We start from the raw sequence: 17,994 nt of genomic DNA on the forward strand, positions 1-17,994 counted from the left end.
CTTGTAAGATTTCGGTGATACAGTCTAAAAACTAAGGAATCAGGATTTTTTATCAATCCAAAAATTGTCCTTTCTAAAGGTATTTTAAAATAGATTTTGTTCGCTCTGGGTCAATTGGTAAAAACAACAAAATGGTGAAACAGAACCTGGGAGAGCTTGTGTTGGTGGTGACCAGGAGCTGTTCTTGTCCCCTCCTTCCCCTGCCCACACATAAACCCTGCATGTGCAAACAATGCCAGCCTCATTTGCTACCTGAGTGGTCATTTTTTACTGCTAAGTTTGAGGCAATAATTTAATAACCAGATCTGATTTGGGCTAAAGGATTTGTAAAGTGGAGATAGGGCCAGCTCATCTGTGATGGCTCAGAAAAGCAGGTATAGTCTGCTTTGAATTTTCTTGACACTGTTTTTAATATCAACAGCTCATGAAGCTTCTTCCCTGATGATTTTACAGTATTTTAATTCGAGGTCCACTTTTGGTGGATGGAATAAATCCCAGAAGAGATGCACACCATCACATGTGCAATTTGCAGCTCAGATGTTAGGGTGGAACAACATGAGTGCAAATGTTCCTTTATTTGCAAGCAGAGTTGGCTTCCTTCTTCCTGCAGCAAGAATAAGTCCTAGGAAGAAATTTCTGTGGCTGTACTTAAAGCATGTAAAAGTCTGTACAAGCAAACTTTTATTTGCCCCCAGATGGGACATAAAAGTTCACGGTGAGTAATTAATTTACTGAAAGTTTCACTGAATGATCCAGTTTGAAGCTGACCCAAGTGTGGCTGTCTGTTGTGAGAAAGGGAGTTGCCCTGTGGAAAAACCTTTCCTTTGGAAAAATACCCCAATAAACACCAGGATGACGCATCAGGAGTGTAGAGATAATAATCTCTGTCCTTGCATTAAGGGACTTTACAGTCTGCTTTTTTTACTTGCAGAAATTCACTGTGCTGTGTAAAAAGGCTGGAGAAATGAGAATCTTGGTGCTGCAGATCTGTCAAGGGTATGGGAGAGTTGTGATGGTTGAGTAGACAGACAAAGCTGATGGGATTTTGGAGACAGATACATGTTTTCATTACAGTGACCCAGTTTTTAATGTTTTGAGTAGCAATAAAAGTAGCTTTTTCTTCTTTTTATTCCCCAGTGTGCCACTGGGCCCAGAAGTATAAGCAGTTACTCTCTTTATAGAAAAAAGAAAGCTATCCTTTAAATCTTGTTAATTTTTCATAACACAGTTCTGTTGTTGTAGTCCTAATTGAGCGCTGGGTAGAGGGTGTGGAAAACTTCAAAAAAATCAATGTATTCAAAGTGGTGCTGATGTTAAACTTGGGATCACGTGTTCAGCATTGTTTGACATGTTTAATGCCAATGCTGAGCTTGATTTTTATTTTTATTTCGCTGACTAGATTTTAGATTCCCCCCTCATAAATCAAATTGCCTCCTCTGTAGCTAAAGTGTTGAAATAACATTACTCAGATAAAGCTGTTTTGTGGCAAACAGAAGGTGATTCAGAGAACTACACCTGTGCTGATCTCATAGCAAAGCTAATTAATCTTTTTTAATTGAACACCCTTTAAAATTCAGCATGATAAAGAGTAGAGGACTTTTTAAAAATAATTACTTTTAAAGGGCACTGCTCTAACAAAGAAAACTTTTACTGAAGTGTTCTTGCAAAGGAGTGAGTGAGCAGAGCTGCCTGGGATGCTGATCATTTGTTTAGATATTACAGCTGCAAAAAAAAAAAAGGAGAAATTAAATGGACAGTTGAGAGGAGCACTGAGAAATGAATGCTTGGGACAGTTTAGGAATGTCATTTGGATGTTAATTTTTCAGCTTCAGGTTCTATTTGAGGTGTGCCAACCTCTGAGCTCTCTGCAAATCTGAAAACCTGGCAGGGGGGAGTACATCTGGATTGCTGCTGGTTTGGGCTTTGCAAGTAAAAGCAGAAGATCTGCAGGCTTCCTGTGTTAGTTTTTTTTTTTTTTTTTTTTTAATTCAGGACAGAGAATACATAGGAGGATGAGGTCTGGAAGGTGCAGTATTGATCAGACCGTCTGCTTGGCAGCCTCGTTCATGGGTAAATGGAGCTGGGGCTAAATGGAGTGCTAAGGCTATAGAAAGAAGGAACAAAAGGAAGGTTAGGCCAGCCCTCCTTGGCAGCAATAGCTGGATGCCTTTTAGAAACAGCCCCTGTTGTCATGGAGCTCCCGAACCCAAGGCCGGGGTCTGGCACTGTGATTTTCTCATGGCGAAACAGCCTTGTCTTGTCCCAGCCTTGGGGGGGAAATAAATAAATATAGGCAGTAGCCTTGGCAGCACTTGTCCATTATTGCAGCTCAATGACTGAACCACAGTGGGACCAGGAGCAGAGGGAAACCTTTTCTTCACGGAGATTTTTTTTTTTTTTTTTTTTTAAAGTCTGGCATCTACCCTGGTCTGCAAAATATCTTTTATACAGCAGCATTTGACATTTGGAGAAGGATTTTGAATAGTTTATGTAGAACTTGCTTTCCTCTGAGTCAGCAATGTTTTGAGGTTGAGACAGAGACCTGAATTCCTAATCTCAAGGGTTTTGGAAGGGCTTCCAGTAGGAGATGATGTGTGTTCAAACCTGTTTTTCTCTTCTAAACTTTAGATTATGCTCCAACTGTTCAATACACTTATTTGTCATTTCTTGAACTGGTCAATAATTTACAAAACAAGATATTAATTTTGTCATTTGGCATTGATTATGTTAGTTTAACTCTATGTTGCCTTACTGAGATTTTTGGTATCTTAGAAGGTGCTATTTTGCTTACACAGAAATATTCATGCTTGACTTTAAGGACAAAAAGTATATTCCATGCTGAAAGAAAATTCAAATTTTTTTTTTTAATCCTTTGGTAATTCCAGTGCCTGAAGTTAAAAAACTTGCTTAGTCTTGCTGTTATTTTGTGAATGTACTGAAACATAAAAACAAGAGATGGTAGAAGAGGTTTGGTGCTTCCACAGGAGGAAAGCTGTGAGTCTGTGTGCTTTTATATTTCTTTATGACTTATTTTTAAGTGCAAGAAATGATGGTTTCCCCATGTCAGAAAGCACCTTTAGATAAACTTTTCTGCTAGACATGGGTAGACTCTTTGTTCCGGAGAATTTGCCTTTCGGGTTCATCCTTAAGAGTCAGCTCTGGTTTGGTACCTCCTCATTACCATTATTTGCAAAGCTTCAGGCATCTAGTGAATAAAATCTCTGCATTTTGAATAAGTTCTGCTGTTTCATCCCCCTCCCTTGTTGGTGCTTTGCTGTTGGGTCAAGGATTTGGAAGTCTTGGAGGCAAGTTCAGATCAGCCTGACTGGGAGGGCCCCAGGCTGGGATGTTGCAACTGCTGTGACTCTGCTGTCAGGAGTCACCAGCCCTGAAGCAGAGTTATTTTCTGTCCCTGGGGTGCTCAGGCTGCCCACGAGGAGGGAGCTCTGTGTGAGAGCTCTCTGTGGAGTGGCATTGCTCATCCTTGGTCCAGAGCCCTGGAGCAGAGCTGGAGTGGCACCTTGGGGCTGCTGCGGGTTCTCCTTCAGCAAAGAGGAGCCCTAGCCCCATCATTCCAGGGTTTGTTTGCTCCAGGGAGAGAGTCTCATCCTCGGGAGTAGCCACAGAGCTGCAAGTATAATGATTGGATAAGAAAGGAACCCCGGGAGCCAAAGCTTGGAGTTTGGAACAGGCTTTGGAGCCCTTGGGAATTCTTCTCTTCCAGCCCTTGGGCGGTGCAGTTGTAAACACCAGGCATCTGTGCAGAACTGGTCATTTTCTCTCTGTTTACTCTTTAAAGCACCATCAAACTCCAAAAGAAGCCAGACTTCTCCCAAAACTCCTCTGCAGTTTTTGTGTTGTGTTCTTTACTCTTTCACTACCATCCCTTAAAAATGATACTGATGATTGTGTAGGTGTGTGCTGCTTAATATCAGAGCCAAAACAAAACAAAAAACCAGAAAAATCCAAATGTTGAAATTTTGTGTTTAAATATTGTCTTGAGGTTGGTTTTCCCTAGAAATTAGTGCTAAAAGAAAGAGATTTCTTGGTTATGACAGTCCAATATGTGCGTCTGATAGCAAACAAAACTTCCATATAGTCACTCTCTTTTCAATTTAATAACGTCTATTTCAACATCTGTTTGAATCTGGCAGAATCAGCATCCCTGGAAGTGTTCAAATACCATGTGGATGTGTCACTTGGAGACATGGTTTAGTGGTGGGCTTGACAATGATTGGATTCACTCATCTTAATTCTACCTGAAGCAATTTTGTGGTTCTATGCTCCATTTCTCAATGTTGTTGAGACCATAATAAAGTCTTAATTTTCCTGTTTGTGTTACCAATAACCCTTGCAATCTGTGAGAGTGCATGAAGATTCAGGGGCTGTAACTATGGGAGGGTATGGGAGTCTACTTTGCTTCAGCATTAGGAACATTTGGTTTTTGACAGTACTGAAATTGGTAATTATAGCCTGTCTTGAATTCTTTTTTTTTTTTTTTTTACTCATTAAACTAATTTCTTAATTACTAGAAAACGCATTCTGTCTTTGAGATTCTGCACTGTATTTTTTATAACAACAGGGTGACCAAATCGCTGCTTTAATTTCAAGTTTTGATTTTAATTATGGAATTGTATGTAGTTCTTGCAAAAGAATTAAAACTGTTCCAGAGCCGTGGGGTGAAGGAGAGTCGTGGATCTGATCACAATCACCATAATTTAGGCCTTCTCCTTTCAACCTTGCTTATGAGAAAAGTGTTTATTTTCCAGGAGGGAAGCTTCCACACAGCTTTCTGTATGGATTTTAGTTTGCTGTGATGCTGTGTTTGTATTTGAAGGATTAACCTGATGAGAAGGTGGGAATGGTGGCTGAAGCCACTGCATCCTCCCATAAGTTCAGCTGAAGGCTTACATTTAAAAACTTGGTGCTTTCCTTCTGAATACAAACATTTGCTAAGCTGGAGTGAACATTCCTGGTCAGCTTTGGTCTTGGAAGTGAAAATGGAGTTGTGAGATCTGAAATAGCACTTGAAGCAAGTGAAAAAAATGATGGGAGCTTTGGTCAGGGTGGTGTTCCTGCTGGTAATTGTGCTTTGTGTCCCTCCTGTCTCTTTGTGGTGCAATTCCTTTTACAAGAAAATATGTGTTCCCTTGAGCCATTTGGACTTGGTTGTTCTTTTTCATCTACATCACGAAGATTTACTCTGAAGAACTATTTCCATGGCAGTCACTTGTAAAATTGTTCCTATGTTCTTCTGTTACAACCTCTTTGTTTTTCTGTTTTGTTTTGCAGACACAGATGAGGACACGGTGAAAAGATGTTTTGCCACGTTCGAAGAGAAATTCTTCCAAACCTGTGAGAAAGAACTTGCCAAAATCAACATTTTCTATTCAGGTAAGGTGCTTATTTTGTGTGCATTTGTGGAAAATTCAACAACAGAATAAGGGCCTGAAGGTCCCAAACTTTCAGGATAACCACAGCGGTGATGCAGGTCTACCATCACGTAATTAGAGGGCGGGTTTGTTTGGAAAACTGCTCTGGTTTAATCACAGACCTGGAGCTAAACCCTGGCATTTGGCTGGAGGGAGAATAAATGGCAGGTGATTTTCATTTCTTTGAACTTTCAAGGTATCCTGCTGAACTTTATGGGGATGATCTTAAAAGTAAAGGGCAGAGTCTTTCAGCTTATCCATGTTGACAGTCTCCTGGCCATGTTTTAGGTGTGCTGAGCCTCCTAGCTGGTGTTTCCAGAGCTGCAGCAGGAATAGCTCTTGTGGGCTTGCCTGTGTGTGGTATCTTGATCCTCTTGATGGGTCCAACAAGATTTTAAGCACTGAACTCTTACTGAAACCCCTGCAGCTTTCTGGACTGCAAGAGCCAGCAGCAATTGCCATGGGCTGTGTATTTTGAGTAAAAATGTTGTCGTGGTAAGAGTGGGGATTTCTGGGTGTCATATGTCAAGTGCTGGTCTTTGTTGTTTCCTCTGAGAAAGTTGCCTTCTCATCCTGTGTTTTGAAAACAACTCTAGAACTGGTTAACTGGAAGTTCACTCTGCAAAATTGCTACAAAAGGCTTGGTGTGCTCTGGCTCCTCCTGTCATTGCACTTCAGATTATTTCCAGCCTCTTTTGGTGAGGTTTAAAATGGGGTTTCAACTAGAAAAGCATTTAAATGTAGATACAGCAATGCATTGGCTTCTGTACTTCTCTTAACATGTTGATTTATTAATTTAGTGCTACAAACAGGATTTGCAGCACAATATGGTAGCCTTTTCTAGTTCTGATTTTAATCTGGTAACAAAGGCACAGTCGAACTGTACAAAATATTTTCATAACCATTGGGTGATGACTTTATTGCTGGCTCTTTTACTGCCAGCCAGAATCTGGGCTGTGGACTTGAGAATAGCTGAAAGCATGATGGATGCAGTGGCTGAGCACTGCAGCCTCCCTCTGTTCAGCTTCCATCTAGGGAAGTAAATCTCCTTTGGGCTGGCTGTGCCTGCTCTCCCAGCTCCCTGGAGCAGAGTGAGTGTCAGGACAACTGGCAGTTTTTCAGGTAAAATTGATATTTTCTATTAGGTCAGCTGGGTTTTACACTTTATAGGCATTGTTCTGCATGCAGTTCATATGTACCTAACTCAGAGCACTGCTCTGTGTTGCTTTTCTGGGAGATCCTATGTTTCTGTCCCAGATCTGAGATTTTTATGCTCAGAAACCTCCTTTGTGAGGCATATCAGATCCTGTGCACTGTGAGCTAGACTCTGTGCAGGAAGTTCTGTCAATTTAGATGCACAATGCAGATTATAATTTTCCCTAATGAGGACCCACTGCCACACGTGCACCTACAAGTACACACCCATTCCAGCATTGTTTAAAATGGCATTAATAACATAGGGTAAGGTTGTTTTTTTCCCCACGTAGCTGTCATTTCAGAAAGTTCAGAGAGAGAATACATATAATTTGAAAATCTCCTGTGATAAGATTAAAATTAGTCTTTTATTTGCAGAAAAGTGACGTGACTTTCATAGAATGGAAACCTGTTATTAGGGTTATTAGCACTGAGCTACAGCAAGAAATGTTCCATCAGTGGTTCCTGCCCTTGATGGTGTCAGAAATTTGTCATGTTGGACCCTATTGTAACTCCAGGCATGTGTTGGCTTGGATTATGGCCTGGCACATCTTATTTATTACAGGTTTATTACACAGCCTATTACACTCTTGTCTTGACTACAGTAAATATTGTTCATTTTCAAGAACATCAAGTTTTCTGTTGGTCTCTGCTTCATTTCCTCATCATCTTTCCCTAGACTGAGTGAGCATCACCCAGGATTGACAGAGCACAACCAACCTCATCCTCTAGGGATGGCCTGAACCCCAATTCCTCCATGGAGCTCTCAGAGCTGGAGTGACTGCTGCAAAAGACTTTCTTTGCCCTCCCCTGTGTGCTCCCTTCAAACATTGCCTTAATATTAAAATTAATAAAACCAAATCCCAGAGTACTACTGTTGTTAATTCCCATTATACCAGCTCAGTGGAAAGGAAAACTGCCCTTAACTAAATCAGACTTGATAAACAATTTGCAATTTTTTTTACTGTGCTCAAGAAGATCTATCCCCAGTCAAAAGAAAAAAGAACTGCAGTGAAATTTTCAGATGGTTCCAGCAGAGGAATGCCTATTCAAGTTAAAGTTTTATCTGTGGCCAGTTTTGGTTTTTGTTTGGGATTTTCTAGATGACAGGTTTGTTATGTTTTAAATCACCATCATCAGGATTTGGCTAAACAGTAGCCAGCAACATTTCCGTGGTTAATTTAGGACTGGTTTTGTTATTTGTACGAAACCCCGGCTTTAAATTGGGAAGCAAAATATTGAACATAATATGCACAAGTAGGGAAGGGAAGGAAGGCTAAAAGGAGCTGCCTAAAATGTGTAGCTGGCAGGAGGTTCAGGCTGTTGGTCACCTTCTGTCTGGTGAAACAGGCTTTGATCATATCCATGCAAACTGGAATTTGGGGGAAAATTTTCCTGTTTTTTTGGTGCAATAGTCTTTTTTCCATCATCCTTATGCGTGAACCTTCGTTTCAACTTGGAAAATGAAGCCAAAAACCAACTTGGAACTGTGTAGTTGAGTTGATAACTCTTTAGGTTCTTTTAGTCAGGATCTAATAGCATTTTTGGGCAAAGCTGCTGCTTTATGACAAGCATTTTTGTTGAAGTCTACTGCTGTTGGTTTTGGATTCCTCATTAGTCTTTGCCATGAAATTGCACTTGAGCTGAGGGCTCTGTGGGCAGCAGGTCATGCAAAATGCTGCAACACAAGAGTGGGTCCAGTTTGTAAGCTTTTTTTTTTTTAAACTCTCTTGAGTGACATATTTTTTAAAGTCACTTTTCAGAATGTTAAATTAGCGGTGGATAATGCTAAAGTAGTGATAGTGGTATATGACTTTCCAATGGCTTTGGAGTATGCTGCAAACTGAAAAATTAATTTCTATTCTGCTTTGCTGTTGCCCAGGGCAATTCCCTAGGAGGTTTTCAGAACAGCAGCACACATTTGATTTTGTTTTGCTTCTGCATTGAGTCTCGATGGTAAAAAAAAAAAAAAATCATACTTTAATAAGATGAAATGATTTGTGCATGGGATAACTGGAGAGTGCAGGAGAGAGAAGGTGGTGACAGGATGGCTGTTTCTCAGGAATGGCATTTTTTATGGATAGCTGCAGTCATAAATTTCAAGGCATTGTGTTTTCTTTGAATATCGTGTTATTAGGCTGATGGATTTTAGGATTTTTCTGGACATAGGGACAATAGAACAGCGCTTTCAGCTGAAAATATAACTTTAAACTCTTTCATATCTACCGATTTGATTTAAAAGAAATCTCAGTGTATTACAGATGGTTTAATAGATGTTTCCAATATAGAGAGTGGACTTGTGAGCTTTATTTATATGAAGGCTTTTGATTTGAACAGGTATCTGTTTCTTCTTCCCGAGGGAGTTCCCAGAGTGGGGAGGGGTAATTGTTTTTGCAGTCTGATCTTGTTGTGGTAAATATTATGTGGTTGTAGGCTGTGGGCAGGCAATTCTCACTGTGGGCTGCATTGCCTCTGTTTGGTGGAGTCTTTGCAGCTGTGGAAGTTGTCAGAGAGGAGCTGCCTTTTCCTGCACTTTAAATCTTTACTGTGTTTTAAATATTTCCTGCATTTTAAATCTTCTTCCTTTATTCAAGTTTACAAGCGAGAAATGTTGAGTTTCAGGCTCCTCTGAACTTGATTTTCTATACTGATCCCCATTTTCTGTTTGGAAAGGCATTCTCCTTCTGGCAAATACCTTATGCACTGTGAAATTATTTATAGAGTAGCTTTGCTCTTAAAATTAAGCAGAACTGAGTAAAAAGGAAAATGAGGAGTAAATCTTACACCTGAATGGAGAGCAGTTGAGAATTATCATTGAGTTGTTATGTAAGGTACTAATGAAGAGAATTGTATTGCCATTCAGGAGGCTGTTGGGGCAGAGGTTTGCAGAGTCGAGGGACGTTGTGGCTCTGTGGTTTGTGGTGCAGAGCTGGGTGTCCTGCTGGGTGGAGGTGGCTCCAGCACTGTGGACCTGGTCAGCATCTTCCTGGCCAACACCAACACCCATGGTCTGTGACCCTGCTTATCAACAGAGATGCCAAAGCTGTGACTGAAGCTTAGCAGGGGGAAAAAAAAGCCTGGAAGGTGCCAGTTGTACAGGACAAAGTGAAAAATAACAGTCTTAACTATGCTGGTTTTAGCTTTAAAAGATTGTTATTTAGCCAAAAATATTATTTTCTGAGAGTACATAAAGCAGCATGTTTAAAGGAACACCTTCATGATTGAGGTGTGAGCAAGAGAGACAGACTTGTTCTGAAAGCACATCAGAATGACGTTTAAGTGCAGGCTGGTGGCCTCTTTAACCAGTAAATAACGAGGCAGTGCTTCTAAAGTGAGGAAAAGAGGGATAAATTATTACAGGGGATCGTGTACAGCAGCCAGCAGTGTTGTAACTCCTGATCAAAGCAGAGCTGTGTTTGTCTGTCGCTGGGAGCTTGGCAGAGGGGCCGTGCTGCTCTCTGAGCAGCAAAATTCAGTGTCACATTTGAAGTGTGGGGTTTGTCTTCTTTGATTTCTCTACTGTCACATGAAAAGATAGTAAACACGGAGTCAGTAGTGGGTTCACAGATCTGAAAAACGCTTTGCTTACTCACTGTCATGTTTCATAATATTGTCTAACAGGATTTTTCCTCTAATGCTTCTGGTGCTCTTGATTTATTTGGGGAAGAGGAGCAGCTTTTCTGTTGTGCTCAGAGTAGCTGTTTGGTCAGTGCTTTGGTACTTGGATAAGACCCTATCCGCCTGCTGGCTTCATCCACTGTGGGGACACCTGCCACACTGTCCTGGTGCTGCTTTGCAGTCCCCAGGTACAGGCTGGGCCTCTTCCATCCCTAACAGGTGTTTGTGTGGTGCTGGACTGAGCATCCTCTAGCAATCAAAGCTGAGATGGAAGTTGAGAGGTCTCAGTTCCTGGCTAATGCTGCTTTAGTCTGTGCTGAAGGGACAGCCCCTTGATTTTGACCATATTAATGTATTTTTTTTTCTTCTTGAGAACTTGCGTGTTTTACATAGGTTTAATGAGGAAAGCTTCCTCCTCTACTCTGCCCTTGTGAGATCACATCTGGAGTTCTGCATCCGGGGCTCCCAGCACAAGGACATGGACCCATTAGAGTGGGTCCAGAGGAGTGGAGCACCTCTGCTAGAGCCAGGCTGAGAGAACTGGAGCCCAGAAGGCTCCAGGGAGACCTTACAGCCCCTTCCTGTGCCCAAAGGGTCCGAGAGAGCTGGAGAGTGACTTCGGGCAAGGGCTTGGAGTGACAGGACAAGGGGGAATGGCTTCACAGTGCCAGAGGACAGGTTTGGATTAGACATTAAGAAGAAATCCTCCCCTGTGAGGGTACTGAGACCCTGGCAACAGGTTTGCCCAGAGAAGCTGTGGCTGCCCAGTCCCTAGAAGTGTTCAAAGCCAGGCTGGACAAGGAACGAGTGGGAGGTGTCCCTGGGTTGAAACGAGATGGTCTTTAACCCAAACCAGCCTGTGATTCCATCCTGTGAAAAGAGAAATCAGCAGAGCTGTTGAGTTTATTGCGCTGCGGGGAAAAGGCCGTGCAGTACGGCACATTTTACTGAGAAACAGCTGCAGCACTTTGAGGGCTGGATGGGCCACGTGTGACCCTCCAGGTGACTGTTTTCCCCTCTCCCTGCCCACAGAGAAGCTGGCGGAGGCGCAGCGCCGGTTCACCACGCTCCGCACCGAGCTGCAATCCACCTTGGACGCGCAGAAGGAGGCCAGCGGGGCGTCCACGCTGCCGCGGCGCCGAAAGCCCGTCTTCCACCTGTCCCACGAGGAGCGTGTCCAGCACAGGAACATCAGAGACCTGAAACTGGCCTTCAGCGAGCTCTACCTCAGCCTCATCTTACTGCAGAACTACCAGGTACGGCCTGCGGGGAGCGGAGCTCCGGCACTGCCCCCGTCTCCGTGCCTCGCGCGTCCTCGAGTCGCCTCACGCGGGTTTTCCTCTATTGCTTCCTTCTCGCTTTAAAAGATGGGTTATCTAGCCAAAAATGCTGTTTGCTGAGAGTACAGAAAGCAGCCTGTTTAAAGGAGCACCTTCATAGTTGAGGTGTGAGGAAGAGACACGTCGAAACGACGCTTTAACAAAGAAAAGGCAGGTAGCAGTGTACAGCTGGTTGCTCTTCATTGAGCTGGAATTGCTAAGCTGACCTGCGGAAGGACTTTCCCTTCTTATTTTTCTGGGCTGCCTGACCCCAGCACCTTTGTCCAGGCAGGACCTCTTCCTTCTGTAGCGTGTTGTTCTATGCAGGGCAGGTTGGAGAAGAGGCTCTTTTATCTAATATTTGTCCTGAAATTTGAAATCCCAATGTATTGTTTCCTCTTGGTGTTACCATGGTAGTGGCTGTGACCTTGCTGTATCAAAATTTCTTGTGAAAACATCAATTTTAAAACAATATATATATATTTTGATTTCTGCAGGATACAGGCTCATTTGCCTTGAGGTATGAAAACAAATGAATCTTTGGCTGTACTTGGATTTTTGGCCTGGTAAATATTGCAGACGCTGATCTCGTTCCAAAAATCTTGAAATTAAAATCTGAAACTGTTAATACATTTTTGGCTGGGCTATCTCTTCTGGAGTTAAATGCTCTGAAATGTTTATAAGTGTTTTACTGTGAGGGATTTTAGCTTGTTAAATAAGAATTCTGGAATTTAAATTTACTATATCTGTACTTAGATCTTTGACAGATCTTTACTGCAGAATTTTACTAAGCAAAATTCACAGTCAGAATAAATTGGATACCACTGTGCTGTATGGGCAGAATTTATTCTCCCAGAAGTTTGGGTATTTGTACCTCTCCTACAGTGATGGTATCTTTGAGCATGTGTCTGGAAACTCTGAGTTTCTTAATAAATCTCTTTAACTATTAGTTGTAGTTCCTACTTCAAATTCCTGGGAAAGGTGGAGTATCTGTATCCTTTTAGGAAAGGGGTGAAGCAGTATCACCTGCTGTGATTTCTTCACTTACATTTATTTTCCTTTTTAACAGAAGACAGCTATACTTTTAATTACAAAAAATCAATTCTGAGGCTTGATGAAGTATTTAAATAGGGGCTGGCTTCTCATTCCTTTGGGAAATCTTTTCCTCAGTGAAGAAAGGCAGGTTGCACACTGATCTTTTTGCTACCGTGAGTCCAGACCCACTTTAAGTCTACTAAGTATTGATCTAAACCCCATCTGGTTTTGATAGCTTTCACACTTTGCAGAGCTGCTTTCTACAGCATAACTCCAGAGAGAGAATGAGAAAAAAAATCCTTCAAATTGATATTGAAGTTGAGGACAAGAAATACAAACAGAAAAACAGACATAAAACTAAATCCCAGAGTACTACAGTTGTTAATCACTCTTGAGCTTAGAAGATAACAATGAGGATTATTCAAGCTCTCACAGTTTTGGAGAGAAGAAAAAACAATAGCCTGGTGGGAGGATGATGTACCTGAGCCCTTCATGTAGGACATAAAGTGAAATCAACAGCAGCATTGTAAATATCAAACTGGCTTTGATGAAATGCTGATGCCTCGAGTTGGGTTACTAAGGAAGGAAAATCCACCTGAAGCAAATTCCTGAGTCTCTTAGGACTGAACAAATGCATTCATTCCTGAGGTACACAAACCAAATGTCAAATGAAACTATAAGCAGTCTCCAGGGCAGCTCTTACATGTTTAACTTATCAATGATTAAACTTCTGATAAAGCTAATTTATTGTTACCAGCAGTGTGTTATTCTGGAGCTTGTATGTATGTAAAAAAAAAATCTATTTATTAGAAATGCTGTGTTTTAGGACAAACAAATGCTGAGAAATAAGCCTATGATATTTACTTATTTATTCTGTATAAAGTTTCGTGCATTTATTAGGGTGAATAATAGAGGCTGAACCAGTTTTATTAAATTACCTTACTGGTGCATTTCCTAATAGATGCAAGCAAAGATTTTTGAGTCCACTGTTTGTTTCTACTTGGTGTTGCATTATATTGTTGCCTAAGTTGCACTGTTTGTTGTTTGTGGAGGTTTTATGTTTTCGGTGGGGGTTTTGTTGTGGTGTTTATTTGTTTGCTTTTTTCACAAAACGCAGCAGAAATGAAGGTCAGGCTTGGAGAAGGCCCCTTGCCAAAGACAAGCAGCCAGAATAGCAAAATACCAGACTGCATAAATGATGTTTGTTCTGTTCCACAGTCCCATCCCTGTGTATTCCTTGTCAGAAACATCACTGTGACCAGCAGTGCTTTTATCATGCACTTTGAGGCTGCAGAATTTTTGCAGCCAGAGGATGAAATGCCACTGGAGAGTTTTAGGGTGTCTGGTATAAACATATCCCAACCAGCCAGGGCACCCCAGATTTAGGCTGGGTTTGTACCCGTGGCAGATGAAGGGATGTTATTTCAGGCCACAGAAAGATCCCTGACCAAAATCATCTTTTTTTTGTAGTTTTTCATGTGAAATTTCTGCTCTCCTTGGGTTGGAAAGCTGGCTTTTCCAATAGAAAGTAATTAAAGTCTCTTGTCTGCAATAAGGCAGGTCATTAATTCTTTGGCTTCCTGCTCCTGTCTCTCCAGCCTCATTTCCCACCTAGATGGGAGGGCCTGGCATTAAATCACTCTAAGCATAATTACATTGGAAATAGTTCCAGTGAGTAGTTGGTGCCTCTCCCCAGGGCATTGGATTTTGCTGTTTTCTCTGGGTTTTTTTCCAAGCTGCTCTCTGAGCATTTTTCAGAAGTGGGTCTTGCCATGGTCTCTCTGTATTTCTGCTGTTGCTTGAATGAAACGTTGAGTTTTTCAAGCTGCACTTCCTGCGCAGTGCAATGCAGGATTGCAAATACATCATGCCAATGCAGGATTGCAAATACATCATGCCACTGCAACTGCTGCTGTGTGAGGAGCTTTGCCTGTCTTAGGTACCATGCAAGGCTGTTGAATCAGGGGTCAGCTATAACCTGGAAATCAGCACCTGATTCTTGTTTTAAGCATTGTGTGCTTGTCTCCACAGACTAGAGAGTTACATCTCCACGTCTGCAAGCCTAAGCTGGTTTTGCAGTCATTGTGCAACATACTCTGTGAAAAAACATGCTGCTGTGGGGATGCACTTGTCTGGATTTAATCTGCAGCACTGACAACTTTCATACGAAGATTTCCCTTCTGCAATGAATTTAACTGGAGAACTTGCTTTGAAACCAGTGTAAAGTTTGAAGTCAGTAGCTCACATTTTTTAGGAGGGAAAACTCCTTAAGGATTATTTGTCTTCGAGGTAGCATCAGGTCACTTCTTGCATAAATGGGGAAGGTGGAAGTGATCTGGCTTTTCAGGAAATACAAAGGCTTATGCCCTTGAGTCCCACATTTTTTATTTTACTTGCTAGGTTTACATATTCCTTATAAGAAAGTAAGAACTCAGAAACTTCCTGCCAAAAAACCGCAATAATTTTGATTCTTATTCGCCATTCCTTTCTCGCTAGCACTGGAGAGAGAACCATTTCTATTTTTTGACAGGTGGCTGGGGTTTAAAAGCCAGTATGTTTTTTCCCTTGTCTGCAGAACCTGAACTTCACTGGCTTCCGCAAGATCCTGAAGAAGCATGACAAGAACCTGGAGACAACGCGAGGGGCAGAGTGGAGGGTGGCCGAGGTGGAGGTGGCTCCCTTCTACACCTGCAAGAAGATCAACCAGCTAATCTCTGAAACAGAGGTGAGGAGGCTGGCCTGGGCACTGCTTCTCTTCTAGCTAGCAAAAAAAATGGGATTTTGGTCGCTGCTGGTTTCTGGAAGTGTTCAAGCACAGATTGGGTGGAGCTCTGAGCAAACCTGTTCTAGGGGAAAGTGCCTCTGCTCATGGCAAGGGTTTTGAACGAGATCTTTAGGCCCCTTCCAACCCCAGACTATTCTGTGACATTGTAATCTCCATAGTGTTTTCCCTCTCTATAGCTTGTATTTACCACCAAGATGGCAAATAATTGATTTTGAAAACTTGAGGCAGCCTTAACTTCTGCCATGCAGGAACTTGGTGCAGCACGGGGAGCTTTCCATGTCTTTGTATTAAAAGAGTACTGGGCCAGGGCTCACCTGTAAGATGGAAACCAACCTTTAGTTTGGTTTTACCACGTACTCACCACTCAGATGACCTTCAGTGGTGTGTGTATCTGTCTCCTCAGGAAGTGGTGACCAACGAGTTGGAAGATGGAGACAGACAGAAGGCAATGAAACGTTTGCGTGTTCCACCCTTAGGAGCAGCTCAGGTGAGACTTGAGGGTTGTGGAGCAAAGCTGCTGCTCCTCCAACTTGTCAAGGTGCCAAATCAGATTCAACATCTGAAGGAAACAGTGGAAATAATTGATGGGAGCATGCATGGGCCAGCGCCAGATAATCTGCTTTAGTTCCGGATGGTTTGAAAATGGGTTACTACTCCTAATGCTTGCAGACAAGGTAATGAAGGGAGGAGATAAATGGTAAAAGGAAATTTGTGCCAATAAAAGCATATGCTTAGTGTTTGCGTGGTCTGGAGTATTTTTCAGGGGGCACTGAGATGCTGAACCTCTGTTTCAGCATGGCAAGAATATTACACAGCATTTTCAGTTTCCAAAAACCCTCAGTTCAAGAGCAAGAGTGCAACCAGGGATCAGGAGCTTGTGTTTCTGATTTTAAGTTTGCTCTGCAAACTAATCTGACCGTACTGATAACCTGTTTGCCTCACCTTGATTCTGCCATGGCTTTGTTCACAGCCTGTACCAGCCTGGACTACATTCAGGGTTGGATTGTTCTGCGGGTTGTTCATTGCACTCAACGTCACTGTCATACTTTCAGGTAGGTGTCCTGCCATGCCTTGGTTTGCCTCCTCACTTAGGGAGGGCCTGGACCTGGATATTCTGGGTTAAATCAGAGCCACATCACATTGATGTGAACTACTAGTTCTGCTCAGCAGTAGGTTGTGATTTTTCTTATGTTGTAGATGTGAATTTTGAACACACACACACAAAAAAATCTTTTTCTTCTGGTTTCCTCCTTATTTTTAGAGGGATGTTTTGAGGGTGCAACATCTACGTGTAAAAACAGATTTTTGTTATCATTCTGGGAACACACAACCCGTGCCCACCTTGAGACAGGTGCTTGTAGAACTTGAGCTTTGCATCGTATTGGCTCCCTAAAGAAATGTCCACCAGACACAGAGCCTTGTGACCAGATGCCACTTGGGATGAAAGTCAGGAATTCGTGTGGAAATTCCTAGTATTTCAATGGCTGGAATCTGCTAATAGAATTAATTGACTTTTTCTTATTGGGAGATGTTGGCAAGATCGTTTAAAAGCTACAATTAATGGTGCATCTCTCAGGCCCTGGCTTTATTCTGCTTTGTGCCTTCTGACTTTGCCCCCTGATTAGAGTAAGAGCCACGTTAGTGCTGCAGATCCAGACACAGAGCTTAATCACAAGCAGCTTTACTAATTGTGTGTGTGATTTCTGGAGTGTTGTAACTTGCTTAAGCAGTACAAAGGAAAAGGCTTAACAAATCAACTTACGAGCTCTTGCATTAGGGAAAGCCCATGTCTGTGTTTTTATGACTTAAAAGAACTTTTAATCGGATGTTTCTGTAATTGGATCCAGCCATCTCTTGGGATAAAATGCCTCTGTTTGAGGAGCTGTTTGCAGTTCTTGCCGTGGTAGAGGCACGAAGTTGACCCATCTGCATGAAGGGGCTGTTTAATGTGGAGAAACTGTTCTTTATTCATCATTTCTGTTACTTAAACGTTTGATCTCTGTGTGAGATGCAAATATGATTGAAGCCAGTCGTGTTTGCTTTCCCTCTCGGTGCTAAGAATGAAAAAGTGAGAAGGAATTCATAAAAATGATTATATCTCTAAAGCAGGTGTTACTAACCCGGAGTGGGTAATAGGTGTATTGTATCAGCAGGCATGATCTGATAGCTGAACACTGCTGCAGATACTGGGCAAAACCCTGGATTCCAAGTGCAAAGTGGGTGTTTATAATTGGCTCGTACTTTGCTAACCTCTCATCTGCTGTTGCCAAATTGTTTCTGTGATTTGATCAGCTAAGATAGGATTTTAGTGTTCTGTGTGGAGAATTTGTGAAACAGCATCAGAACACAGCTTCTGTCAGTAACCCAGTGCTGTACTGCCTGATCTGGAAACCACAGCAGCAGCATTTTACCCAGGTGGGTTCATCATCACCTGGGCTCTGTTAAAGGCTGCAAAGCTACAAGTGGATCCCAGCAGGGTGTCACCCTAAAGAGGACAAATTCTGAGGCTTCACTAGTTCTCTCTGGGCTTCCTTAGGTGCCAAGCTAGTGTGTAAGTGAGGTTGGAATTTCACAGAAGTGTGCATTTGCTTTATTAACCAGAAACCTGCAA

The 17,994-nt window shown here is 42.1% G+C and overlaps 1 protein-coding gene across 1 annotated transcript in view; it reads left to right on the forward strand.

Annotated features, from left to right (window-relative positions):
- Positions 1-17,994, forward strand: part of XPR1 (xenotropic and polytropic retrovirus receptor 1) — a 107,691-nt gene that overhangs the window by 64,837 nt on the left and 24,860 nt on the right. Inside the window, 5 exon segments of the mRNA XM_066324741.1 lie at positions 5,293-5,394; positions 11,277-11,500; positions 15,174-15,323; positions 15,787-15,870; positions 16,354-16,435. Of these exon segments, the coding sequence (XP_066180838.1) occupies positions 5,293-5,394; positions 11,277-11,500; positions 15,174-15,323; positions 15,787-15,870; positions 16,354-16,435 (642 nt within the window).

This window comes from Sylvia atricapilla, chromosome 9 (genome assembly GCF_009819655.1).
Source record: "Sylvia atricapilla isolate bSylAtr1 chromosome 9, bSylAtr1.pri, whole genome shotgun sequence".
Lineage (NCBI taxonomy): Eukaryota > Metazoa > Chordata > Aves > Passeriformes > Sylviidae > Sylvia > Sylvia atricapilla.